Source organism: Xiphias gladius, chromosome 16 (genome assembly GCF_016859285.1).
Source record: "Xiphias gladius isolate SHS-SW01 ecotype Sanya breed wild chromosome 16, ASM1685928v1, whole genome shotgun sequence".
NCBI classification, from domain to species: Eukaryota; Metazoa; Chordata; class Actinopteri; order Istiophoriformes; family Xiphiidae; genus Xiphias; species Xiphias gladius.
The window spans coordinates 3,810,213-3,829,069 of record NC_053415.1 but is presented as its reverse complement, the minus strand read 5'-3'; the positions used below and the strand labels follow the sequence as shown (position 1 = coordinate 3,829,069).

General features: G+C 40.7%; 1 protein-coding gene across 3 annotated transcripts in view; it reads left to right on the top strand.

Moving 5' to 3' along the window:
- Positions 1-18,857, top strand: part of LOC120801312 (collagen alpha-3(VI) chain-like) — an 82,461-nt gene that overhangs the window by 54,422 nt on the left and 9,182 nt on the right. For all 3 annotated transcript variants that reach the window (XM_040148139.1, XM_040148138.1, XM_040148140.1), the window contains 30 exons: positions 7,823-8,434; positions 8,660-9,277; positions 9,594-10,193; positions 10,378-10,983; positions 11,138-11,472; positions 12,472-12,550; positions 12,685-12,830; positions 12,923-13,015; positions 13,151-13,204; positions 13,444-13,515; positions 13,637-13,663; positions 13,763-13,807; positions 14,002-14,055; positions 14,160-14,222; positions 14,574-14,639; positions 14,769-14,822; positions 14,919-14,954; positions 15,049-15,111; positions 15,374-15,436; positions 15,536-15,598; positions 15,924-15,986; positions 16,469-16,519; positions 16,743-16,778; positions 16,916-16,978; positions 17,335-17,397; positions 17,709-17,741; positions 17,852-17,888; positions 18,006-18,017; positions 18,129-18,622; positions 18,737-18,839. In XM_040148139.1, the coding sequence (XP_040004073.1) occupies positions 7,823-8,434; positions 8,660-9,277; positions 9,594-10,193; positions 10,378-10,983; positions 11,138-11,472; positions 12,472-12,550; positions 12,685-12,830; positions 12,923-13,015; positions 13,151-13,204; positions 13,444-13,515; positions 13,637-13,663; positions 13,763-13,807; positions 14,002-14,055; positions 14,160-14,222; positions 14,574-14,639; positions 14,769-14,822; positions 14,919-14,954; positions 15,049-15,111; positions 15,374-15,436; positions 15,536-15,598; positions 15,924-15,986; positions 16,469-16,519; positions 16,743-16,778; positions 16,916-16,978; positions 17,335-17,397; positions 17,709-17,741; positions 17,852-17,888; positions 18,006-18,017; positions 18,129-18,622; positions 18,737-18,839 (4,704 nt within the window). The remainder of the gene's footprint in view (positions 1-7,822; positions 8,435-8,659; positions 9,278-9,593; positions 10,194-10,377; positions 10,984-11,137; positions 11,473-12,471; positions 12,551-12,684; positions 12,831-12,922; positions 13,016-13,150; positions 13,205-13,443; positions 13,516-13,636; positions 13,664-13,762; positions 13,808-14,001; positions 14,056-14,159; positions 14,223-14,573; positions 14,640-14,768; positions 14,823-14,918; positions 14,955-15,048; positions 15,112-15,373; positions 15,437-15,535; positions 15,599-15,923; positions 15,987-16,468; positions 16,520-16,742; positions 16,779-16,915; positions 16,979-17,334; positions 17,398-17,708; positions 17,742-17,851; positions 17,889-18,005; positions 18,018-18,128; positions 18,623-18,736; positions 18,840-18,857) is intronic.

Here is an 18,857-nt window from a genome sequence, read left to right as displayed (position 1 = left end):
TTGCTAAGTGGTGGAAAGTCTTAAGACAGTGTCGATGGCCCAGCTTCTGCTCTCCAACAGCTGGGTGTCTTGACCTTTGCAAATGGAACCAGGAGCTCTGATAGCAGAGAATTACAGAAGATAACCCAGGATCCCAGTTACACTCTATCTGTGTCTGAATTCACTGACCTTCCCAGTGTCCAACAGCAACTTCAGTCCTCCGTGGAGGCTGTGGTAACTGACATCATCCCAGAGTCACCAACTGTTCTTGGTATGTTAAGTAGCATGGTCTCTTGCCTGTAGGGCTACCTGACTTTTTTCACTCACACTGAGGGAAAGAAATTAAGTGTGACACGTTTGTAGCTTCCATGTGTGCATTTGAGAGAGGTGGGGTCTGCTTTACTGCTGTCTAAAATCTGAGTAGCCAGTGCTAGGTGCTTTCGGGAAAAAAAAAGTAATACAGAAAAATAAAAAGATACTCCACCACATGATGATGAGTAGTTCACAAGCATAGGTTTGGGAAGTATTTCATTTTTTTTCTTCCTGTCTTTTCTCAGTGGACACGGCCAAAAAGGATATTGTATTCCTTCTGGATGGTTCTGATGGCACAGGGACTGGCTTCCCTGCCATGCGTAATTTTGTTGAGAGAGTGGTGGAGAAACTCAATGTGGGAGAAAACAAAGACCGTGTCTCTGTGGTCCAGTACAGCAGAGATGCAGAGGTCCATTTCTATCTGAATACATACACCACAAGAGAGGACATTGTGGATTCGGTCAGAGGGCTGAGACACAGAGGAGGGAGACCCCTCAACACCGGGGCAGCCCTCCAGTACGTCAGGAGAACATCTTTACAAAATCCTCCGGGAGTAGGCACCTGCAAGGTGTACCGCAGATGTTGATCCTTCTAAATGGTGGAAGGTCTTTTGACAATGTAGATACCCCAGCCTCTGCTCTCAAACAGCAGGGCATCTTTGTGATTGGCATTGGATCAAAGAGCTCTGACATTAGAGAGCTGCGAAAGATATCATCTGACCCTAATCTCGCTTTATCCGTGTCTGAGTTTACTGACCTCCCCAGTGTGCAAGAGCAGCTCTTCTCTGAAATGAGCAAAGTGCTAGTGAGGGCCACGCCCATGACACCAACAGTAACTGGTAAGAAAGTGACTGATTTTTACTTTCCAAGATCATGGTAGGATGCAAATTGTAACGTACTAAAGTGCTATTCCCTAGGTTCAGGTCAGCCAGTAGCACTTTAACAAAACAGTTGTGCCAGCTATGATAGAGTTAGTCATAAACATTCAGGTTAACGTTCATCATCAGACTTTGACGAGGGAAACATTTGACACATGAACCTTAACATGTCTCAAATCTTATATTCCCTAGTGGAGAAACAGTCATCGGGAAGGGATGTTGTGTTCTTGTTGGATGGATCTGATGATACTGGAACGGGATTCCCAGCTATGCGAGACTTTGTCCAAAGAGTAGTAGAGACACTGAGTGTGGATGACAACAAAGACCGCGTCTCAGTGGTTCAGTACAGCAGTGATCCAACCGTCCAGTTCTATCTGAACGCATTACCACGACAAAAGCGAAATCCTTGACGGTGTCAGAGGTTTGAGACACAAAAGCGGAAAAACCCTCAACACTGGAGCAGCTCTCCAGTACTTGAGGATAATGTTTTCTCACTCTCTGCGGAAGCAGGCGCCTGGAAGGAGTTCCACAGGTCCTAATATTGCTAAGTGGTGGAAAGTCTTTTGACAGTGTCGATGGCCCGCTTCTGCTCTCCAACAGCTGGGTGTCTTGACCTTTGCAATTGGAACCAGGAGCTCTGATAGCAGAGAATTACAGAAGATAACCCAGGATCCCAGTTACACTCTATCTGTGTCTGAATTCACTGACCTTCCCAGTGTCCAACAGCAACTTCAGTCCTCCGTGGAGGCTGTGGTAACTGACATCATCCCAGAGTCACCAACTGTTCTTGGTATGTTAAGTAGCATGGTCTCTTGCCTGTAGGGCTACCTGACTTTTTCACTCACACTGAGGGAAAGAAATTAAGTGTGACACGTTTGTAGCTTCCATGTGTGCATTTGAGAGAGGTGGGGTCTGCTTTACTGCTGTCTAAAATCTGAGTAGCCAGTGCTAGGTGCTTTCGGAAAAAAAAGTAATACAGAAAAAATAAAGATACTCCACCACATGATGATGAGTAGTTCACAAGCATAGGTTTGGGAACTATTTCATTTTTTTCTTCCTGTCTTTTCTCAGTGGACACGGCCAAAAGGATATTGTATTCCTTCTGGATGGTTCTGATGGCACAGGGACTGGCTTCCCTGCCATGCGTAATTTTGTTGAGAGAGTGGTGGAGAAACTCAATGTGGGAGAAAACAAAGACCGTGTCTCTGTGGTCCAGTACAGCAGAGATGCAGAGGTCCATTTCTATCTGAATACATACACCACAAGAGAGGACATTGTGGATTCGGTCAGAGGGCTGAGACACAGAGGAGGTAGACCCCTCAACACCGGGGCAGCCCTCCAGCACGTCAGGGAGAACATCTTTACAAAATCCTCCGGGAGTAGGCACCTGCAAGGTGTACGCAGATGTTGATCCTTCTAAATGGTGGAAGGTCTTTTGACAATGTAGATACCCCAGCCTCTGCTCTCAAACAGCAGGGCATCTTTGTGATTGGCATTGGATCAAAGAGCTCTGACATTAGAGAGCTGCGAAAGATATCATCTGACCCTAATCTCGCTTTATCCGTGTCTGAGTTTACTGACCTCCCCAGTGTGCAAGAGCAGCTCTTCTCTGAAATGAGCAAAGTGCTAGTGAGGGCCACGCCCATGACACCAACAGTAACTGGTAAGAAAGTGACTGATTTTTACTTTCCAAGATCATGGTAGGATGCAAATTGTAACGTACTAAAGTGCTATTCACTAGGTTCAGGTCAGCCAGTAGCACTTTAACAAAACAGTTGTGCCAGCTATGATAGAGTTAGTCATAAACATTCAGGTTAACTTTCATCATCAGACTTTGGACGAGGAAACGTTTGACACATGAACCTTAACATGTCTCAAATCTTATATTCCCTAGTGGAGAAACAGCCATCGGGAAGGGATGTTGTGTTCTTGTTGGATGGATCTGATGATACAGGAACTGGATTCCCAGCTATGCGAGACTTTGTCCAACGAGTAGTAGAGACACTGAGTGTGGATGACAACAAAGACCGCGTCTCAGTGGTTCAGTACAGCAGTGATCCAACCGTCCAGTTCTATCTGAACACGTACACGACAAAAGGCGAAATCCTTGACGGTGTCAGAGGTTTGAGACACAAAGCGAAAACCCTCAACACTGGAGCAGCTCTCCAGTACTTGAGGATAATGTTTTCACGGCCTCTGCCGGAAGCAGGCGCCTGGAAGGAGTTCCACAGGTCCTAATATTGCTAAGTGGTGGAAAGTCTTTTGACAGTGTCGATGGCCCCGCTTCTGCTCTCAAACAGCTGGGTGTCTTGACCTTTGCAATTGGAACCAGGAGCTCTGATAGCAGAGAATTACAGAAGATAACCCAAGATCCCAGTTACACTCTATCTGTGTCTGAATTCACTGACCTTCCCAGTGTCCAACAGCAACTTCAGTCCTCCGTGGAGGCTGTGCTAACTGACATCACCCCAGAGTCACCAACTGTTCTTGGTATGTTAAGTAGCATGGTCTCTTGCCTGTAGGGCTACCTGACTTTTTTCACTTACACTGAGGGAAATAAATTAAGTGTGACACGTTTGTAGCTTCCATGTGTGCATTTGAGAGAGGTGGGGTCTGCTTTACTGCTGTCTAAAATCTGAGTAGCCAGTGCTAGGTGCTTTCGGGAAAAAAAAGTAATACAGAAAAATAAAAGATACTCCACCACATGATGATGAGTAGTTCACAAGCATAGGTTTGGGAAACTATTTTTTTTTTTTCTCCCTTTTTTTCTCAGTGGACCAAAAAAAAAAATTTTTATTCCTTCTGATCTGGATGGATGGCATGGGGACTGGCTTGCCTGCCGTCGTATGATATTTTGTTGAGAGAGTGGTGGAGAAACTCAATGTGGGAGAAAACAAAGACCGTGTCTCTGTGGTCCAGTACAGCAGAGATGCAGAGGTCCATTTCTATCTGAATACATACACCACAAGAGAGGACATTGTGAATTCGGTCAGAGGGCTGAGACACAGAGGAGGTAGACCCCTCAACACCGGGGCAGCCCTCCAGTACGTCAGGGAGAACATCTTTACAAAATCCTCCGGGAGTAGGCACCTGCAAGGTGTTCCACAGATGTTGATCCTTCTAATTGGTGGGAGGTCTTTTGACAATGTAGATACCCCAGCCTCTGCTCTGAAACAGCAGGGCATCTTTGTGTTTGGCATTGGATCAAAGAGCTCTGACATTAGAGAGCTGCGAAAGATATCATCTGACCCTAATCTCGCTTTATCCGTGTCTGAGTTTACTGACCTCCCCAGTGTGCAAGAGCAGCTCTTCTCTGAAATGAGCAAAGTGCTAGTGAGGGCCAAGCCCATGACACCAACAGTAACTGGTAAGAAAGTGACTGATTTTTACTTTCCAAGACCATGGCAGGATGCAAATATTAACGTACTACAGTGCTATTCCCTAGGTTCAGGTCAGCCAGTAGCACTTTAACAAAACAGTTGTGCCAGCTATGATAGAGTTAGTTATAAACATTCAGGTTAACTTTTATCATCAGAGTTTAGCAAGGGAAACGTTTGATACTTTACCTGAACATGTGTCAAATCTTGTATTCCCTAGTGGAGAAACAGCCATCGGGAATGGATGTTGTGTTCTTGTTGGATGGATCGGATGATACTGGTACTGGATTCTCAAATATGCAAGACTTTGTCCAAAGAGTAGTAGAGACACTGAGTGTGGATCGAAACAAAGACCGTGTCTCAGTGGTTCAGTACAGCAGTGATCCAACTGTCCAGTTCTATTTGAACACGTACACGACAAAAGGCGAAATCCTTGACGGTGTCAGAGGTTTGAGACACAAAGGCGGAAAACCCCTCAACACTGGAGCAGCTCTCCAGTACTTGAGGGATAATGTTTTCACGGCCTCTGCCGGAAGCAGGCGCCTGGAAGGAGTTCCACAGGTCCTAATATTGCTAAGTGGTGGAAGGTCTTTTGACATTGTTGATTCACCAGCATCTGCTCTCAAACAGCTGGGTGTCTTGACCTTTGCAATTGGAACAAAGAGCTCCGATAGTAGAGAATTACAGATGATATCCCATGATCCCAGTTACACTCTATCTGTGCCTGAATTCACTGACCTTCCCAGTGTCCAACAGCAACTTCAGTCCTCCGTGGAGACATTGATTATTGATGTCACCCCAGAACCACCAACTGTACTTGGTATGTTCACAACCAGCAGTGTCTAACTCTCCTAAAGGGCTACCTCATTCATTTTTTTTCCTCCATGAAAATGTACTTCATTTAACATAGACCATGTACATTTTTTAAAGGCATTATTCACTTGGCCGCGATTCAATTAGTGTAAGTTGGTTTCTTCAAGTTTTGGTACTTTCCTTCCTTTGATTTTACTCCTTTTTGAGTTAAATATGAGAGCACAGAGAGTTGTTGATACTTTGATTGTAAATAGGTTTTAGATATCTGGCCAATCAGGACATTGCAACAGAACCACATCTTTTTCTGCTGCCATGTTAGCCCATTGGTAATTTTTTCTATTTTAATAATTATAGTGGGATACTTCTGAATTAATGCATATATTCATATAGATGATTGTTAAAGCATCTTTTATCTACAGAGGTATAGAATTCACATACTTTGAGAATGTGTAGCATCCAGTTTGAGAAGTGCTGTAATGTAGCACAGTCTTATTTGAGACTGACATCCACTTCAGTTACCTTGATTCATTTACATGCAGTCAAGAACAGGTTGCAACTAAATAACCACACTCAGCTTTCCCTTCACAAGACCAGTCAATTATTACTTGGCATTCTGACAGTTCATGTAAGTGATGGCTTTTTCCTGGGGCAATCACTGTAATTCCTATTGCGATGTCATCCTTTCCAAATGTTTTCGCAAATGTGTTGTATGTTGTGTTTCTAAAATACATTGTGATGTATTTTCTCCAACAATTAAGGTATCATTTTCATGAACAGACGTATTTTCCACTTCATCCAGCCCTTTTGCATGTATCGCTGCTGCACTTAATGAACCCTTACTTTCATAGTTATTTTTTTTAATGCATTGAAATTTCTTAGTTTCTTATGTTTGTATTTTCTACATGTGGATTTTTTAAAAGTGAGAACTCACAAATGATTATTCAAAATCCTTGGCATAGAAAAAAGTATTTTCTTTTTGTCATGAAAAGCTGAAGCAATTTGTATTCAGAGATCAGCACTCTTCAAATAGTAACAGTAACATTCTTTATTCTGAGGATGGTCCTGAAACATTGTCTCGTCTTGCAGTCTTTCATCATTCAGTAACCAGTTGTTTTCATCTTCATCTCATTGATATTCACTTTTTAATAGTGTTCATATTATCACTTAGTAAAATAATTTTCTAGCATGTTTGTACTGTATGTATTCATTTTAATCAATTATCTGTCTGGTAGCCTAAGTCTTAACGCCTGTTTCTCTACATTAAAGCAGTAATTTAGAATGATCTCACTTAATATTTTCAATTCTTTTCTCTAGTTATAGTTTTGAATGATGTACAAAATGACCGGATATTGGTTTAATCATGGACACATAGCCCCATAAATGAGTTTCCTTTCATTTATAATAAGAAAAAAACAAGCTGTTCCAGAAAAGTAAAAATAAAAATAAGTATGCAGCCTTTTTTTTTCAAATTAAATGAATATTATCACCATTGTTTCAACATGACAGCACGAGTAATTATTAATTAGCAATACTGTGTTTATATGTATTTAGCAGACAAACAGCTAAACTTTATTTTCAAGACTCGACCAAAAAAGAATGACAGATTACAAACACAAACTTCAATTACAAGAAGAAAAATAATCTGTCCAACTATGATATAAATCATTGGGGCAGGTTTTCAAATTATTAACTTTTCTTGTTGTATTTGGGCTGATGACTTTGCTTCCATCTTAATGTAAATTTAAATTGGATTTGTGTTGTTTTCTGGTGATGGTTTAAGAAGTGTGTGGCTGCTGACATTTTAATTCAGCAGAAACTGTAGCTTATTGTATGTGTGGCATGGATGACTGACATTTAATGTTGTGAGCTCTGACATCCAAGGCATCAAAACTGGATGCAAAAGAGCTTGCATACATGGAAAGCATTGTTGGATAACTAAACTCACAAGGAGTAATGACATTTTCACAAATGGAAGTTATGTAATCATGTCTTCATTAGCTCTTGTTAAGAGCACAGCAGCAGTATTTTTCAATAGCTGAAGCCATGAAAGAATGTAATCCTCTACAATACTTTTGTATTTTTGAAATCCATTTAAGGTGAGAAACAAGTCCTTCAGTTTGTAACTACTGAGAACTTTTGGTGTGCAAAATGTCATCATCAAAACATTTTGATGATTTCCAGCTGCCAGGCTCAGACTAAACTTAGTCTACTGTAGTCAAAACTGAGATTGTGAGATACAGGCAGGATTTGTTTTTTTCTCACAATTGGACTAAATGTAAATTACCCCCTGAATATCCACCAGTTTACCACAAATTTGGCAATACAAAATACCGTATATAGAAAAGAATCCAACAGTCTTGTTATAGGTTACCTTACATCAGTGTATAATTGCTGCTGTAATTTCCTTTTGACATTTTGTTACATATTTTGGAAAATTATATTATATTTTTTCTTTCTCTTTCAGCTGAGTTGCAGGGCCCCTGGAAGGATGTTGTTTTCCTTGTTGATGGATCTGATGGTGTTGGACTGGAATTTCCTATCATCCAGGAGTTCATCCGTAGGGTCGTGGAGAGTCTCAACGTGGGCGAGAATAAGATCCGGATTGGCGTAGTCCAGTACGGTGACTTTGCTCAGGTTGACATGTATCTGAACTCGTATACAACCAAAGAAGGTGTAATGAATGCTGTAAGGGAAATGAGGCAGCGAGGAGGAAGACAGCGTAACCTGGGTCAGGCTTTACAGTTTGTCAGTCAGGATGTTCTGACAGCAGAACGTGGAAGCAGGAAGCAAGAGGGTGTACCACAGTTTCTGATTGTCGTCTCCAGTGGGTCTTCTACAGATGACATCAGTCGTGCAGCGTCTTCCCTCAAACAATCCAGAGTTCTTCCCTTCAGCATTGGGACGAGGGATGTCAAGCCTACAGAGCTCCGGGTGGTGTCATATGTGCCTAACTTTGCCTTCACTGTAGATGACCTCCCTGGCCTGTACACAGTCCAAGAAAATTTAATCACTGCTCTCACTGAGCTATCAGAGGATGACATTGCCAGGATGCGTCCAGCATTCCCAACTTATGATGGTAATTATGTGTAAAAATGATTTACAGCCTAAACACATTCTCACATACTTCACTACAGTATGTGTTGAAATCATGTTTGAATTTCCAAATTACTTTTTTCTTTCTTCTTTCATTCTTTACAATATATATGACTTTCTCAATCATACTGTATGTCCTCTATACGAGCATCTAAGTCTGTAGTTAGTACTCATACCTTGTTACTTTGCTTACATTCTTTTTGAGCAGTAATCCAACCAGCACCCGCAGGAGGAGAAAAGAGGGATGTCGTATTTTTAATTGATGGTACGACGGCAGTGCGTAGTGAGTTCCCTTCCATCCGTGAAATGATAAGAAGAGTTGTGGAGAAGCTGGATGTAGGATTGGATAAGGTCCGAGTTTCAGTGGTACAGTACAGTGATGACCCGAAGTTAGAGTTTCTTCTGAACCAATTCTCCACCAAGGATGAGGTACGCCAGGCTGTGATGAAACTACGAAGCAATGGTGGAAACCACCTAAACACAGGTCGTGCTCTTGAGTGGGTCTCCAGAAACATCTATCAGAGGTCAGCGGGAAGCCGCATTGAAGATGGTGTTCCTCAGTTCCTCATTCTAGTTACAGGTGGCAAGTCTACAGATGATGTATATACTCCAGCTGTCCAACTTAAGAGAAACCAGGTTGCACCTCTTGCCATTGGTTCAAGGAATGCAGACCCTGATGAACTGAAACTGATTTCTCTGAAGCCTGAACTTGTATATACAGTTGACAGTTTCCAGCAGCTTCCAAGAGTGGAGTCACAGCTCATTGATTCAGTCAAAACAATATCCACCACTGATATCATCAGTAGTTATGTTCCTTCAACAGTAGGTAAGAAATACAATCTCTCATATTGAAGGTTTACGTTAACATCAAGTTGTAAGTGCTAAAGGCAATAATTAATGCTGTTTTTATCATTTGCATTTTAGAATTGTTTTACATTCCTCATATAAAATAAGAAATTACTCACCGTAAACTGGTGGGGCAGGAGAAAAATTGCCTTTGAATTCTGGACAGCCCTGGAGTGTGATTCTGTTATGGAGTTCTGTTATAATTGTAGAATTTTTTAAAAATGCATCAGTTCTTTTGCTAATATGCTTTGAAATAAGGTATATATCCCTTTCTCTTTGTTGTGCTTATTTTGCAGACCCCATAAATTATGAGAGAAAGGACATTATCTTCCTCATTGATGGCTCAGACAATACCGGTGCTGCTGGCATTGCTCATATCCGTGACTTCATCCTCAACATTGTCCAACAACTTAACGTGCAGCCTGATCAAGTGCGTGTGGCTGTTGTCCAGTATGCAGACAAAGTTAAAACAGAGTTCTCACTCAACTCACACAACAACAAGCCAGCTGTTATCTCTGCTATCAAAAGACTTCGTCAGATGGGTGGGCGGTCATCAGACCTGGCTGATGCCATTAACTATGTCATGCGGAATGAGTTAAAATCCTCTGCTGGTGTTCGTCTGGCTGAGGCCTCCCAGCATCTTGTGGTTCTCACAGGTGGACGTTCCCCCCAAGATGTTTCTATCTATGGACCTTTGCTTAAAGGCTCCCGGGTAAACTGCATCGGTATTGGAGCAGGTGGTGCTGACACAAGGCAACTAAACCAAATTGCCAGAACCTCAGAGGATGTCCTTCAGGTTACTACATTCCCTGACCTCCCAACAATCAAAGAGAGGTTTATTGCCAGGTTGAGGGGTACTATCCTTGAGGAACCAACCAACGTCTATGAGGATCCTAGTAAGTTGATCAAAAATGTACACATATTACAGATACTTAAATAACACGTGTTTTACCCTAAACCCATTATATGGCCAAAGAAAGCTGAAATCTAATGAGTCACTTTAACTCAATTTGTTCTCATGTCCTCACCCTTCTTTACCCTATCCTCTTCAATAACTCATTTTCCATCTTATGGTAATAGGCCTGCCTCCACCTAAAAAGGCTGATATAGTATTTTTGGTGGATGGCTCCATTAACTTGGGCCGGGAAAACTTCAGTGAAGTGATGTCATTTATCATCAACCTAATTGACCTTTTCTTCAACGAGAGAGACAACCTGCGGATTGGCCTGGCACATTATGCAGCAGATGTGACTGATGTCTTCTACCTCAACACATACAAGCACAAGCAAGACATTGTAAGCGCCATTGCACGAGAAGAGTACAAAGGTGGCCGTAAAATCAGCACTGGTGCAGCCATTCGTCATGTTCAAGATGTTCACTTTACCAAAGAAAAAGGCAGTAGGGTGGATGAGGGCACTCCCCAGATCCTAATGGTTATCACTGGAGGACGCTCAGCTGATGACAGCAAAACAGCAGCCCTTGGCCTGAAGAAAAAAGGTGTGAGAGTCTTTGCTGTAGGAGTGGGTGACATTGAGAATGAGTTAGAAAACCTAGCAAGCGAGTCTTCCACTGTTGCTCGAGCAAGCAACTTTCAGGAACTTTCCGAGCTTAATGAGCAAATCCTGGAGACTTTGGATGATGAAGTGAAGGGGAAGCTGTGTGTTGGTGTGCAAGAATCTCAAAAAAGTAAGAGACATAGTGTTATTTTTTTCTTGCTAATGGATTTTATAGCTGCGTTGTTTCACATTTAATTCGCAACTAAGAATTGAAAGTTTCAATTTCAGGATATTTTCTATGGTTCACAAAAATTCCTAAAATAAAACTATACTTTGTTTTACAGCCTGCAGCGTAGAGGTGTTGGTGGGCTTTGATGTTTCTGATCAGAACATCTTCAGTGCTCAGACCAACCTCCAGAGCAAGATGGGTGCCATTCTGCAGAGGATTTCCAAAATGGCAGCTATCAGTTGCTCATCTGGGCAGATTCCCTCTGTACAAGTGGGTATGCTGGCCATGGACTCTGCCTCTGAGCCTGTCCAAATGGACTTTACAGACAATGCGGATGAGCTCTTTGAGGCCTTCAGAGTCCTGCGGAATCGTGGCCCCTTTGTCCTCAATGGCAAGACCATCTCAGCTTACACCAACAGGTTCAAAACCAGACAGGACAGTGTGGTCAAGGTTGGTTACTGAAACAGTTTAAACTAGAGATCATTTCTAGGATTAGAATCAGGACCAATTCTGGCATATTTTAAAGGATTGGTATCAGACAAAATAAAGCTGATATCATCCTTTCCTTACTGAACTCTACTGTGTTTTGCCGACCTCAGTGTGCTGTTGTTACATTGTTGCTTTTGCTTTTGACAGCCGTACTCTACACTGTTGCATTTTGATCGTACGCCAGTAAGAATTAGAGTTTATGAATGTCAATGTATTTGTGTGCCCTGGCGAATGACTTGAATTCAGGCACTGAGAAAAAAATGTTACGCAGATTTGTTAATCTCCGACTATAACCTTCTCTTTCTCATTAGCAAAGCGCAGCATACTAAATATTAAGGTAGAAGCTTGTCATTTTTAGCCAGCACTGACCATCACTTTTGTTGGCAGCAGGCCATATCAGTGTCACTAACTGACATTAATTCTGTGAATAATTTTATGACAGGCCAAAATTACTTGTCTGTAGTTAGGTTAAACTGCTTTTGCAAGTTGATGTCAGCCAAAATTCTCTTCTGAGGGAAGACCCTCCACTCTGAAACACAGCTGGTAAAACCACAAGTGGACTGAGTGTCCCTGTAGATCAAACAACTCCAACAGAGTGATACACTCTCTCTTTAGTGGATCACATCACATCATTTCAGGAGTTGCATTCTCCAGTTAATGCTTCATTCATGTCACATCTATATTTTAAATTGGTCAACTTTAAAGTTCTAAACCAGAACCTTCAGTATTTGGATCAAGTAGTTCATGAAAAATAAAGTGTGTCTAAATTTAGTAGTCTACAGCTGTTATTTTGTATGTGTAATATTCGAATCAACAATAAAGTAAAGGTAAATATAAGTATCCAATCAGACTCTGTCAGCCAATCGGGTTTGATTGAAACTTGATTGAGCAGTCCTAGTTTAAAATTACCTATGAAAAGACTGAGCAAGTTTGAAACTGAATTGTGTTTTTCCCCTGTAGGTTGTCATTCATTTGACTGATGGTCTTGATGCCCCATATGCTGAAATGAAAAAGCAAGTTAGAAATCTTCAACTGTCAGGTAAAAAGATGATACGGTACAAACTGCCTTTGATGACCATCTATCCTTAAACTTCTGTGAAATTATAGCAAAATCACATTCAGAAGTAATTATGGAGAATAATACTTCCTAAAACTCTTGTATGTGCTAAACAGGAGTAAACAGTTTCATTCTGGTCGGGCTGGAGAGGGTGCCGAAATTCGAGGAGGCTTTGCTGCTGGAATATGGGCGTGGCTTCAGGTACACCAGACCCTTACGAGTTAATATCATGGACTTGGACTATGAGCTTACGGAAGAACTGGTGAGTACTAATTAGTCAGATCTACGACATAGGTTTTTTCTTTATCTTTATTCCCATAAATGACTTAATATTTGTTTTCTTTTGCTGCCTAGGACAACATTGCAGAAAGAGAGTGCTGTGCAGTGCCTTGCAAATGTACCGGCACCAGAGGAGACCGAGGAGCAATTGGACTTCCAGGGTCTAAGGTATCTGATGTCAGAAAAGAAAAAAAAAAAAAAGAAAAAAATATCTATATATACTTCCAAACATACAAAGAGTTTTCCTTTCAAAACCCTTTAAAGCACTGATCGCAAGCTAATATTTGGTTGTTTTGTTTTCAGGGTAGTCCAGGATCACCAGGAAGCCCAGGACATCCAGGAGATGAGGGTGGACCTGTAAGTTTGAATGCCTTGCTTATATATATATTGGCCCAGTCAGCAGTGTTTCCATGGGAGACTTTCAGACACCTATTGTTAATTGTTGTTTAACCATGTTTTTAATTCTCAAGAAGACAACTTTCAGTGTTTTTGTATCCCACCTGTATGTGTTTCTTCAGATTTCATCCCTCCTGTATTTCAGGGAATGTCAGCATATGTAATTGTCTTTAATTAATGTCTTTATTCTGTAATGACAGGGAGAGAGAGGTCCTCCTGGTGTGAATGGAACACAGGGTTTCCAGGGATGTCCTGGACAGAGAGGTGTTAAGGTAAAGGCTTTGATATTAACTTTAACATTCAAGTTATCCTAATTTGTTATCTTAAATTGTGAATATTGTTTTTCTTTAATTTAATATACTGGTGTAAACACAATTTCTTTCCACTGTTCAGGGTTCTCGTGGGTACTCAGGAGAAAAGGTGAGTGTTTTTCTTTTTTTAAAGTCTTCATTATTAGATAAAGCTGTCAGAAAAATGGTTCTTGCACTGATTACCTATCCAACTGCTACCATGTTGTAGGGTGAATTTGGAGAAATTGGGCTTGATGGCATAAACGGAGAAGAGGTAAGTGTGTGCTGTACAAGATTTTGTCATTCAGTCCATTTTTATTTGTAACACATCATATAGAATCATGTATGATTGCTTCATGTCCTTAGCTGTGTGGCAATTGAGTTCCACCAATGTCTTCATGTGGCAAAGACATGCTTTGGTTTATGCATGACTTTGGGCTTTAATTGGCATCTGCCTAATGTTTTCAGGGCAAAAGTGGAGTGGCTGGACCCCCAGGAGACAGAGGAAACCCTGGCAGAAGAGTGAGTTACTGGATGCAGTTTAAGTTAAACATATTTTTAAACACATTTTTATATGATATAATTTTTGCTGATAAATGCTTACTAAACATATTTATTGTTTTTAGGGTCCCAAAGGTGCCAAAGGACAAGCAGGAGACAGAGGAGAAATAGGAATCAGAGGAGACCCTGTGAGTATTAAGAAAACTGGATATAGTGCCATTTATTGCCTGAATTAACAATTATCTATAAACAGACATATTGTGTTACACATGGATACCTGAACTAATCCAGCCTTATTATAGAGTAATATTATATTCATTATTTTTAGAGTCATCAAGTTACATTCATCCATATCTCAACAGTGGCCAGTGGTAAAAATTACAATGTTGGATCATTTAGTATGTAATGGTACATGTCCCTCCCTCAACCTTCCATTACTCTCCCATGAATTTTTTTATAAATAAGAACTTGCCATTTTTCTTGGAAAATTTAGCTTTAGGTATGTAGCTGAAATTGAAAAAGTGATATCCTTCTAATAGGGTACAAGCGGACAAGATAACAACCAGGCAGGACCTAAAGGAGACCCTGGTGATGCTGGATCAGTGGTAATGTTGGCTTGAATACATTGTACTGCTATAGAAAAGATTATACTTCAGTTGGTTTTTGCAGTTTAACATTATATTGCTGTTTGTATGGAGGTTTTTTTTACTGGGATATATGATCTGAAATTATAGGGAGAACCTGGTGACGATGGAGAGAAGGGAGGCCCTGGTGTAGTCGGAAGAAGGGTAAACAGTTTTGCCATGTGTTATTTATCTTTGCTGAATACTGACTTGGCACTTTTTTTTGTTTACCAAGTCCAATTTCTGCTTCTACTTCATAAGGGAGCTGATGGCAGAAGAGGCACACCTGGAAAGGCTGTAAGTCCCTTTTTGGCGATAACATACATTGTTTAATACTTTTTTTAATAGCTCTTGTAATGGCAGTAATTGGAACATTTTGTTGTTATTAAAGGGGAATCCCGGGAAGCCAGGAGCTGATGGTGTGCAGGGAGAGCCTGGTATTGGAGGATCTAGAGTAAGTTTGTCATTCTTTACACACTATTTGGCAGATTCAGTCCACAAGTACATTTGCCAAAACAGGTATCATAGCGAATGTTTTCATTACTATTAATACTTTTCTTGGCTGCATTAGCAATATGATAAATTGTTTTGACTGGACTATGATTGGAGTATTTATCAGGCTAGAAACATGTGTTCCTTCTCTGCTCATTGGTTGAAATCTAGTGTTAATATGCAAAAAGCGATGCATCATCAATGTCTGATTTGTCTTTTTTAAGGGTCAACCTGGACCTAATGGTGCCCCAGGACCAAGAGGAGAAGATGGGAACCCTGGACCCAGGGTGAGTAAACCTGTTAGGTCCATTTTATGAAATAAAATCATCAGCTACAGCTGTAACATAGTAAACCTAAGACTAATGTCCTGATGTTTTGTTTTCTAGGGTCCTGGAGGTAAACCAGGTCCCACTGGGGATAAGGGCAGAAGAGGAGCTCTTGGTCGTAAGGTAGAGTGAAACATGATTTAGTGAGCCTTATGTTCTTCCATAACAGGGTTGTTTCATTTATAAATACACTGGTCTAAGTCAAGCTCTCACATTACTGGACACACATGTGTAGTCTATTTGAGCAAACATTAAAGCACTATAAGAAAACATCAAGGCCAAAAAAAACAACAAAAAAAAAACATATGAGCTTAATTAACTCTATAACGGCTGACCTGCCAGCTTAAAGAAATATTTCACTCTTAAAGTTCAGACATTTTCTTTGAATCTATGAGTATTTCTGTCTCAGTTGCCTCCTCTGTATCTGGCTATCTCTGTGAATTTGTAGGGAGAACCCGGAGAGCCAGGCCCTAAGGGTGTTATTGGACCTCTTGGCCCCCGTGGAGAGCCTGTAAGGATGAAACCACATCTTCTTTGCATGCACCATAATGTAAAACTGTTGAAAAATGAACAATATAACAACTTTTCCACAATCAAAAATATCCGACGTTCATGGTTTAATCAACCAAATGCCTTTATAATACAATAAATGATCATTACACATATGTCATCATAATTTTTCTTGTGAAAGAGTATGGCCGTGGCAGGAGAACTTAAGATCAGCCTGAGGTTGCTAGTCTAAAATGCAGATTTTCTTACTGTGGCTTATATATCTGAGAATATATATGGTGTGTTTTTTGTTGGGGAGTTGGTACTTTTGCTAAGGCTTTTATCTCATATAACAGTACATAACACTGTTTATGTTGAGACAAGAGTAGTAGGAGTAGGTTGTTCCTCGCTTCCCTTTAACTACAAGAACGAATGCAATTGAATTAAAAAGCTCTCCACGAAGAAAAACAGATGAAGATATTTTTCTCCTTGTTCTCCTTATAGGGTGAAGATGGTAGAGATGGCTTTGGTGTCATAGGGCCCAAAGGAAGACAGGCAAGTGAATTGTGACACCTTGTAATATATATGTAGTGATAAGAAAGTTTGTCTTTTTCCAAACACAAATAGAATTTACAGTACTTTATAATTCTGAAAAGAACTATAAAAATGCAATGGCTCTACTGTAACAAATCTCAGAGCATAAGGAGTTATACACTCATTAGGTGGGAGAATAATTACACAAATAATACTTAAAGTATGTATTCATTTTTCCCCATAGGGTGATGAAGGCTTCCCTGGATTCCCAGGACCAAAGGTAATGGAAGACACTGACTCTTAAAGTGAAACTGCAACAGACATTGCAAAATGTAGTGTTGCATTGTACATTGGTCATTGGGCATCCCTTTTGGTGTTGGTCATTTGCTTTCATTTGATATACTCCCATCACTGTAGGGAACAGCTGGTGACCCTGGCAACAAGGGCGGACCTGGACTTAGAGGAAATCGTGGACAGAGGGTAAGTTTTCATACCCCAGTTGGATTTGGTTAATGTGAGTCCATATTCTAAATGCAACAGTACATACTGTGTGGTGTCATGTAGCAAAATCCTCCAGTTCTCATTCTGTTCAAGAGCATCACTGGACATATACATGATATTTGGCGTGATACACTAGGGGACTGCTTTTGAAGTTTTGGTTCAAATATCTAGCATGTATTCCTTGCAGTGTATGAGTGGCGTGAGCATTCACGTTAATGTAGTCACTTTTCAGTGCATGAGGAGAGTGAACCTTTAAAGTCAAGCTCTTTTTGAACTATTGACCGGTGAATAGCTTTAAAACTGAGTTCTTTTCTTTCACTGTTAATTCTTTCCAGGGTGTCTCTGGGAACATTGGTACACCTGGACAGAAAGGAGAGGTTGGATATCCTGGGTCATACGTAAGCAATCAAAATCTACAGTTTGCTTATAAACAGTGTAAATTCTAAATAAATGACATGGCGCAGAATATGGTTATTTATGAGTACAACATCTACTGTCTGGAGTTGTCTGTATATGCTTGTGTCTTTTCATGGATAATTAACTTATGACACCTAGTGTATACTGCACAATGTAATATTGTTAAGTTCTTAACATGATTTTATATAAATAATTGAGTTAAATAAACAATAGAAAAAATAGAGCGTTTTATATTGCTGGGTGTTCTGCCAGACATGTCCAGGAGTTAACACATCTGTTTTTGCTCAAACAGGGTCAGAAAGGGCCGAGAGGACCAGGTGTTGTGGTAAGTGCTCATTTATTCATATAACATTTTATTGAATGAACATAGCAAAATTAATTTCTGATGTCAACAGCTTTCAACATTTATTTCCAAATGTCTCTTTGTTCCTTAAGCAATGTGACCTGATCAAGAAGATTAGAGAAAACTGTCGTGAGTATAATTTAATAATGATAAATACGGCATTCCATGATATTGAAAAGTGATAATGTTCATATCTCTTGTGCTACATAAATGTCATCCTACATTTTGTTTCCTTTCCTCGACTAGCTTGCTGTTATGGTAAGTACAAAAAATATAATTTTCAATATATAATACAGTAACTGTTCCAGTTACTATGTATGTAATGTATCCACTACTATACAGAAAATAAAATCTTCTATACACTGTTAGGTCACAAGGAATGCCCACTCTACCCGACTGAGCTGGCCTTTGCCCTGGATGCCTCTCAGGACATTGACCTTAGAGCTTTCAACAACATGCGTGACACAGTCCTGCGCCTGGTCAGAGACATCACCATCACTGAGAGTAACTGTCCAAGAGGAGCTCGTGTTGCTTTGACCCTGTACAACAATGAAGTTACCACTGAGGTTCGGTTCGCTGATGCAATGAAAAAGCGTGCTCTGGTGCAGCACATTGAGGGACTGCAGACCCTGCAGACAAACAAGAAGCGCAGCTTGGATATGGCCATGAGCTTTGTGGCTCAGAACACCTTCAAGAGGGTGCGCAGTGGCTTCCTAGTGAGGAAGGTGGCCATCTTCTTTGTTGGTGGCCCACTCAGTCAGGCACAAACAGTTACCAATGCAGCTCTCCGCCTCCATGATGCTGGCATCGCCACTCTGTTTTTGGTCAGCCGTGAGGAAAAAGCACTCAGCAGAACACTGCAGGTACAACAAAATAAACAAATCGGATATCTCAAAGGGGAACTTTACAGTACATTGTTTAATAACGCATATTTAATGTATTACATTTTACATTTTTTGCTTCTTTTTGTATACCAGGTCAACAACACAGCCCTGGCCCAGGTAATTGTCCTTCCCAGTCCTGGAAGTGCAGAGTACAATTCAGTCATCCAAAAGGTTATGAACTGCCATATCTGCCTAGGTAAGAGCTCTGTGTTTG